Source organism: Nannobrachium achirus (genome assembly GCF_963921795.1).
Source record: "Nannobrachium achirus genome assembly, chromosome: 22".
Classification (NCBI taxonomy): Eukaryota; Metazoa; Chordata; class Actinopteri; order Myctophiformes; family Myctophidae; genus Nannobrachium; species Nannobrachium achirus.
The window spans coordinates 9,175,717-9,184,953 of record NC_137829.1 but is presented as its reverse complement, the minus strand read 5'-3'; the positions used below and the strand labels follow the sequence as shown (position 1 = coordinate 9,184,953).

Sequence of the window (9,237 nt, the reverse complement as noted above, 5' to 3'; positions counted from 1 at the left end):
ACTTAATTATTTGTCCTAACTTCAAATGAAAAACAATTAATTGAATGGTATAAAGTGAATTATGTTTTTTTCTATATATAAAATCTATATGTGTTTTAAAGCAAAGGTGAGCTCTGAAGTCCAAGATATTTAAATTAATCAACTTTCTTAGCTTTCTTTCGACTCATAAATAGCAAGATAGACATCCACTGGCAGGATTATTATTTTTTTAAAGAGAAAGATCCATTGTGAGTGACAGGCCAGCAAAATACTCATTGGGTCCCAACTTGATATGGGAACAGTGACAACTACCTATCACTAACCTTGAGGCATGGACTTGGTGTGGTTTAATGAATAGATTTAATTTAAGATTAGGCATGATTAGTATGGTTAAACTGGTAGAAATATTTATACTGAGAGGTTGCTAGAGGAACTAAGTGCTGCAGAGACATACTGTATATCAAAAGTAATTTGACGTCAAAGACGTTTGACCAGCTTGGAGCCTGGTCAAAGGGTGTATTTATTTAAATGAAATAAACTAGTTCTTGAATGAGATAACTGATTAAATATGTCTTAATTATTAACCTACAGTGACTACATCGCAGCCTGCAGAGAACTATTTAGGCTATCATGCAATTATACTGTACATGGCCTAAAGATTCTGGTTTTACTTTGTCAATCAATGTGGAACTGGACTCACCACATTACACGTGACCATGCCACACAGCTTTCCATTTGTATGGCTCACAAATTACAATTAATCAAAATGTACATCACCTTGAGTGTCTTCAATGATTATGAACCAAAATCTCCAGTTATTGTAGCCTATACCGTCATGTAATGCTATGAGCAACACGCATGCACTGCAAAGAGGATCTCTCCAGGTAAGGTTTGAGTGTAACACTTTACTTAAAGGTCGCCTCTATAATGCATTATAATCACACTTTTAATGCATTAAGCGATATCAAAACTTCAAACCTCAAAGTCTTGGGCACAAGACCAGAGAGGATGGAGGCATTTCATCAATGGCCTATGTTCCTAAGGCCTAAGTAAGTTGGAGAAACAGGGAGACACCTCTTACCGAACAAACACTCGCTAGCAATGATTACAAACCAAAAAAAGAAAAAGAAAAAACATTGCTTACTTCACCTAACCGTATAGGTGCATTGGGTCTGGTGTGGTAAGGTTTCGGGAAGGGCCTTCATGCAAGCCCAGCGGGCACATTTAGGATCTCCCAACTTTATAGCTCAGCTACTCAGGCACTACAGATTCAGTGAAAGCTACCACCACCAATTAGAAGCTAATTTTCAGAACAAATTAGTAACAGCTGTTAAATGTGTCCTGTGCATAGAAAATACCCCCAAATGGGCAAAATCATTAGTTTATCTGGGAAAAAAGCATCTGTAGTATTTGGAATTTGGAATAAACATTTTAAGCAGATCACATTCATTATCTTGACAATAATTGTAAACATTGATAATGAAACGTGGTATAGTACAGTAGTATTACTATTATTGCTGACAATATCTGAGACAAGACACATTTGATATGGCAATGTTATGAGGCAGATTGTACTCTGAGTTTAAATAAAGGTTATGATGATGATAACATACACAGTAAAAGCTATACATTTATCTCTGTTATTAGTTTGTAACAACCATAGACCATACTAACAGTACCATAGCAAAAATAAGTCTCATGACAGCCTCGTTATAAGTTAGGCCTATATCATATTGGCTCTAAATTGTGTGTACAACAGTGTTTTCACCCAATTTAAATTTCCCAGATGACAAGACTCAGAATCCACAGTAATAATTGATCTATTTTTAACACATGGAAACATGTGGACCCTTGCAGGTCCATGTGTTTCCATTTTTAGCCTCCACACACAGTTATAAGAACATTGAGGATTTCACTATGTAGCCTACCTGCTCTTCTATGTGTTCTCTCGTTCTCTGGGCACCTCTGCCTCATGCAGTCTTCTTCCCCTGGCATGAGAACTGGATTAGCATTTACCATTTCGCACAACTACATTTAAGCACTTGAATATACTTCCATCAAATTATGCATCCATTTCAATAATATTCCATTTGAAACAAATCCCCCTTTATAACATTTGGCCTTGGGCTTCGTAATCTGGAGGTTGAGGTTCTATCCCTGGCCCTGGCCGGGTCATACCAAAGAAAAAAACTGGGACCCAATGTCAGCATCAAACTCAAAGGTAGGATTGGGGATAAGTCCCTGAGACAAACTAGCGTCATGTCCAGGGGGTATAGGCCTACTTGTACATCAAGTTGCCTCACGCAAGTTGCCCCTATGGGCCACATGTCTCGACAAGACTTACTTACTTACTAAAAATTGTTTCATTTATCTTGGCTTATTTTTTCACGTCTCGAACAATGTTCAGTTGTGTACTCAAAGGCCACATGTTGTATCAGAAAAATTCATGTCATGTAATGCAGTGTTTAAATTGCATAGCTTATCCTGGGGTTAACAAAGAGAAGAAACGAGACTTGCATCTGGATGTCATACTCTTGTCCAGTTCAAATGTATGAACCACCAACACCACCCCCTGACGCCCTAGTCTGTAATAGGACAGGTGGGCACTAGAAACATCTAGGCACCTCGAAGTAAAATTGGCTATTTTGTAATAAAAAATAAATAAAAAATGTATCCCACGATTTTGTAACCCATTTTCACCCAGTGCCAATTGCCTATGTAATCCTGGGCTCTGCTGTCCCTCTGCTGCACCTGGGGAGACAACGGACTGACCTCATGCTTCCTTCTATGCATGAGGAGTCCAAGTTGCTTCTTTTCACCTGAAGGGGGGGATTTCCCCGGTTTGCACGTGACGCGTGGAAGGAACACTTTATTCCAACCAGTTCCTTCCCCCCCCCTGGCTGGCCAGGGGGAGGCATTATAGAGACCAGGATTACTGCAAGTTTTTGTGAGGGTACCTACCCTAGGAGATACGGGGAGAGCATGCAAACTCCACACAGAAAGGCCCTATCACCAACCCCACCTAGGGTGTGGGCGCTGATGACGCGGAGGAGGGAACACGCCCCCAGCGCCCACAGCGTCCCCCGGCGGGAATCGAAGTATCGAACCCAGTACCTTCTAGCTGTGAGGCGAAGCGCTAACCACTGAAGTCTGATAGGATGATGTTCCGTGCATGTTCATATCATTTATACTTTACATTAGGCTACTATAAGGCCATTATTATATTTACCAATCATTTTTACATTTTGGACAAAATAGCTAATTTTACATCGAGGTGCCCAGTTGCCCTAATAGTGCCCACCTATCCTGTATCCGCCCTCTCTCATGCCACTCGGCTTTTCACTGTTTCGCTTGTTGGAAAGCCTATAGTTTCTGCTCGGTGCTCAGATCCGGTCTAAAGCCCACCTACTGTATCCGGTAGTTTCCACGTGGAACTAGTCTCGCGTTGCCAGACTGTTGACTTGTGGAATAGTTGTCTGGCTACGCGAGACTACGTGAAACCACACAAAAACGTTTGATATCCGCTCTAGACCGGATCTACAACATGAAAAGCAAATTGATCCTAGTCAGCGCCAGTTCGCTCTGATTCCACTCAGTTGAAGTTTTTGATTGGATCATATACTCGGTCAGAACTACTGGAAGATGGGAGACGACTTGGGCGATGAGTGGTGGCAACACGAGGGCAACTCAGGTATTATTTACTATGATGAACTCCGTTACCTTTATGTTCCATGAAGCTGTGAGCGTGAGGTCCTCATACTGTACATGCTCCGCTCATATTAACAGAGCAAAAGCAGTTGCCAGCCTGTGTTTCGCCGCGTCGTCATGATAGCTATGGCTAGTTAGCTGTTCAAATGCTAATGTTTACAGCAGCTGTCAAACAAGTATGAGTAGTAGTAATGAAAGGTTGGAAATTACAATCAACTCCCATTCACGAATTTCGACTCGACTTCTTTCGCGTGCAGCGTGGCGGCGGCGTGCCGTCCACACACTAGTGAAGTCTTCACTCAGATCCTCTCATGTAAACACGTGGGTTCGATCACGAAAAGGATTGTGGTACATTATTATTCGTCTGCCTCGCCTTTTATTTTGAACCCAATACAAACTTCGCATAATACAGCAGTACAGCAACTTAATGCGTTCATTATTATGAATATATGTTCTTCCTCAGCTATTTTGTAAAGCGCCCTTGCACAGTTCACTACGTGGTGCATACCAATAGAGGGCAGCCCTGCACTGTTATTATTATGATTGATTTATTTAGCCTAACTCCACAGCAGCACTGCAAGTCAGGGTTTGCACTGTGTTGCAGAAGATGATAAAATCACATTTCAGTCATGTATTTACATTAAAAGCATTTATTTGGATTGGCATCTACAATTGTTTTCTATGGTCATATAATTAATATCGAGGCAACATAATGATCACATTCTGTTGACTAGGCATAGGGTTGGTTCTTCTTATTAGCCCCTTTTCCACTGACATGGCCCAACACCACACCACTCCACACCGCCCACTTGTGCAAGGTTTTTCCCACTACAAGGACCTGGGTAGAGCGGGGTGAAAGTGGTACTAAACGTGGCACTAAAAAGTATCCAATCCAGAGTAGGTCTGAGCTAGGCCAAACAGGGCCAAACATTTCATAATGACTGATCACTCACTGACTTCTCATTTAGACCACCAGGATATACTTTATAGTGTGTTATAATCACAGTTATAATCAATTATAGTGTATTATAATTAGGAGAGTTGTAATACAAATGTAAATTGTATTATAATCACAGTTAAAAGGGTCAATTTGTTTCTTACTTATAGGGGTACTTTAGTGTAATGGAAAATGTAGATATCTTTATGTGGTGAGGTGTGGTGTGGTGTGGTGCGGTGTAGTGTTGTGTAGTGTGGTGCTAAAGCTGCAGTCGAAAAGAGGCTAGCCCCTTTTTGACTGAGAGTTTTGAATTGAATCATGTTTTTGTACAGGCTCTTTGAATATTGAAAGATGCTCATTATATATGGCAATTATTGAATGGCTATTAAGGTAATACCTGCCCATTTTCTATAGGCTGAAAAAAGCATGCATTGTGTTTATTGTGTCATTGTAGCCGTAGGCCTTTTTGGCATTCTCAGACCAGTGTTTTTCCCTGTGTACATGGTGGGATTATTCTGTCCAGTATTCATAGCTCTGTTGGTCCCTCTGTTGAAGCTGCATCCTTTAGGCTTGGGAATCCTTGTTGGGCCAGGTTTCTGGAGTGACTCCATAGCCACAGGGATCTGAACAGAGGAAACAGAAACATGGCAACCTATTAGGCAGTATTCTCTGGAAATATTCCTAAAAAATACTGTTTTAATTATTCCCGACTGTGTTTATAAATGCTGCTTGAGGAGTGATGTAAAGTGGATCCTGGAATGCGTGTCCGTGTGCAGTCTACACACACACACACGCACACACACACACACACACACACACACACACACACACACACACACACACACACAGATGAACGTAGTGTGCATTTGTTTAGATTTACCATGATTGATGACATTTTATTCTTCCTCCCATGTTTATAAGTCAGAAAAGGTAAGGATGAATGGCACAGATGAAGTGAATGGATAATAGTTTGAGGACATGGGACATGAGAATAACTGAACTCTAAGCTTTAGGATGGAATAAACTTTGATGTCTTTAAGAGCACATAGAGAACAGATTTTTGGGCTCATGAGAGCAGTCAGACTTTCATGCTGATGTGTCTTGTGGCTAAATGTGCCAATGTCACACTCTAACGCAGTCTCCCATGAGCCTTCTGTCACGCTATAATCAGCCCAAACTGTTGTCAAATGCCTCATCTGGCTTCAGCCTCGCCAGCCGGTGATGTCAGGGTGGTAAACGCTCCTTCACATTTGTCATCATCTATCTGTTAGGGAGGATGGCTCACTCTCTGGCAGGGGTCCCTCCCTTGGGGAGGACTTTTAATAGCCCCTTATATAGCCCTATGGTGTCTGTTATCATGATGTGACTCAGTCAAGCAACAGGGGCAACTTTAAAGTGCACATAATAAGCTATGAGGAAACCTGATTCCACGTTATTCTGCTGAATTAGCCAATTTATTAGGTATGACTCAGGCCTTGTGTTAAGTTGTTCTTGCCATATACTTGCTGGGTTTGGTCTGTTACAATGGAAAAGTTGATGGCCGATTTGTTAGTGTTGTGCTCACTGTTGAATGAAAATATAGCACAACACCCCTTTTTCTGAGACTGACAAAATAAAGAGAAATGCCAGAACTTAAGATATCAATTAACTCATTGACTGCCAAGGCACGAGTTTCACGAGTTATTACAGTACTCCCAGGCTGCCACAGCCCGAGTTTCCCGAGTTGGAAGCAGTTTTGAAAAAAAATAAAAAAAAAAAAAAAAAATCAAAATTTTTTTTTATAAAAAAAATTCTAAAAATGCCTCAAATGTATTAGGCATGATCGCAATTGCGAAATTGCATGTTTAGCCCCATAACGAACACATCTTTCAAAATGTCAAAAATGGCTGTTTTGTCTGACTTTGAAGGCTTGTATCTGATGAATGCCTGAACGGATTTCCAAGCGGATTTTTTGTTTGAAAGCTGTTAAAAAGTACTACACATATGGTGCATGATCTAGGCATGGGCGTGCACGATCCGTGCACTAAAAATGTATCCGTGCACTAGAAATTTAGGAAGGTGGCAGTGTTTGTTTTGTCTGACTTTGAAGGCTTCTATCTCATGAATGCCTGAACGGATTTCCAAGCGGATTTTTTTGTTTGAAAGCTGTTAAAAAGTACTACACATATGGTGCATATATGGTGCATGGGCGTGCACGATCCGTGCACTAAAAATTGATCCGTGCACTAGAAATTTAGAAACGTGGCATCCTGGTACTTGGCGGCCATCTTGAAAAGGGCATTCAATGAGTTAACGTAAGACCAGGGGTGTCGCACCAAATTCTGGGCCCTGGGTACAAGGATTCACTGCGGGCCCCCCATGAATGTTCTTCATAGGGGGAGGGGGTTTAACCCATTTAGACTGGGAACACATTATTTTGTGCTTTAACCATTGAAAAATAGCAGATATACAAGCTCACAGCACGGCACTAAGTGCCGCGCTGCAAGCTTGTAGAAGCTTGTAGTCTTTGAATATTTCAAATCCTTCTAAGGTTTTTTTTGAAAAACCTATGTTTCTATGTCAGTGGTGCTCAAACCTTTATATGTGAATTGTGAAGGACCCCCAAAATGATATGTATTTGGTCACAGACCCCCATCTCAAAATATTTAGTTCCAGGGACCCCCCAGAAGCAGAATTTGAGTTACAAATGTTTGCTTAAAAAAATACATATAATATATTAAAAGAATATATTAAAAGATCCACACATTTTCACAACTTTAAAAAAAATAGCACATCTACAAGCTCTCAGCGCTGCACTCGGTACTGCACTGTGAGCTTGTATATCTGCTATTTTAAAATAATTAGGGCCCCCCGCCCCTCCATCTTGGGCCCTTGTAACTCAGTCCCCCCCCCCCCCCCCCCCCCCCCCCCCTTGTGACGCCCCTGCGTAAGACCTCTCCCTTCTAGTCAGTTCCTCACAGACATGATTGCTTATGTACCCAACAGGGAGCGTTTGATGTTGGCTGACTTTTCCAGTGTATCATGGGATAAGACTTCAGCCTTCACACATGTGCTGTGTAGTACATGTTCCCCTATGAGTACTGTCATGCGCGCACACGCACACACACACACACACACACACACACGCACACGCACACGCACACACTCACATGCACAAAATTGCAGGGAGTTTTAGTGTGGTTAAGAAGAGAGATGGGTGGTGACATCAGCCTGTGAATCTGATAGGCTGATTTATACTTTGTTGTGTGCCGGTGTCACACGCAGAAAATAGCTCCCAACACGTCGTGATTTTGTACATCGGCTATTTACTCCACTCAACACCATTGTATGATGATGTATAAATTAATCATATCTGAGCCTAGCAAACACATGTTGTAATTAGCTGTGTCTGTGTCATTTGTCTTCAATGTGTTCCTCCAGTTACACTACAGACTGGGTGTAAACGATACATTTTAACAGCGATACGATACGCGATACGATACATGGTTAACGATACGATACATGGATGATATTGGTTAATTCATGGCGATGCGATACAATTCAATGATTTAAAATTGATATAGTAACTATTTAGCAAAGGAATTAAATCTGTGTAAAATGTGTAAAAAAATCGACATTATATTTCAACACATATGAACAAATCCACCTCGACATGAACACAGAGATTACACACTTTTATCAATAGACCAAGAGTAGCTATATGGAATGGAAAGGTAATTAGACCCCTCTTTTTCATTTTCCCTCTTAAAATTGCTAAATACAAGGCACAAATACTTGCAAATAATCTTGATTTTTCGATTCAGTAACTTTATCGTTACACCCCTACTACAGACGTGTCTTTGATGAGAATTTAATTTGGCATGTGAATTTCAAAAATGGCTCAAATGGGCTATATATTTTCTGAGTCGCATACAATTCCTGGCTTGACTGTAGCTGTCTCAAAGGGTGAAATGACTGCTGTTTATCTAAATATCTACTTGAAGACGTTAGAAAGGCTGTTGTACTGTGTAATCAGCACAATGGCACAAAATGACATGTTGCAATGATTGACTGTAATTTTTAAGTGCTTGGTCTTATACGAACAATTGTCACTCTGTCCACCTAATTGATCTACAGTACTACAGTATATGTTTTGTATAGACTTGCACTCAGATTATGAGTTGGTAGAGGGAAAACTAACTAAACATGGAGTGGTAGTAGTATTGATGTGTTAACTAACTTTCTTGAGGTCAAATATGGTCAAGTGTAATTTATAAAATTGCACAGTCACTTATTATTTTGTTTTATAATTAATTGATATTCTTTCAGCACAATAGTATTGTCTTTGTACACACTTGTTGGTGATATTGTGGCATTTACTGATACACGTTTAAACAAACACATGCCAAAACTGAGCAATAATTATATTGAAAGAATGAAATAAATGAAATCAAGATAAAGCACTTTTAATGAACAGGGAGGAAAATATAATGAACATAACAAAATGATAAAAGGCACACAGCACAGTGAGCACACACTTGGTGGTTAGGCTGCGGAGTTCACACTCATAGGCATTAGGTAAACATTTCATATACTGCACACAGGGTTGTGTAAGTGAGTAATTCAAGGCTATA

The 9,237-nt window shown here is 40.5% G+C and overlaps 1 protein-coding gene across 2 annotated transcripts in view; it reads left to right on the top strand.

Annotated features, from left to right (window-relative positions):
* Positions 1-3,550: 3,550 nt before the first annotated feature.
* The window catches only part of cmss1 (cms1 ribosomal small subunit homolog), a 54,903-nt gene continuing 49,216 nt past the window's right edge, over positions 3,551-9,237 (top strand). For both annotated transcript variants that reach the window (XM_080753685.1, XM_080753684.1), the window contains exon 1: positions 3,551-3,670. In XM_080753685.1, the coding sequence (XP_080609811.1) occupies positions 3,622-3,670 (49 nt within the window). In that variant the 5' untranslated portion in view covers positions 3,551-3,621. The remainder of the gene's footprint in view (positions 3,671-9,237) is intronic.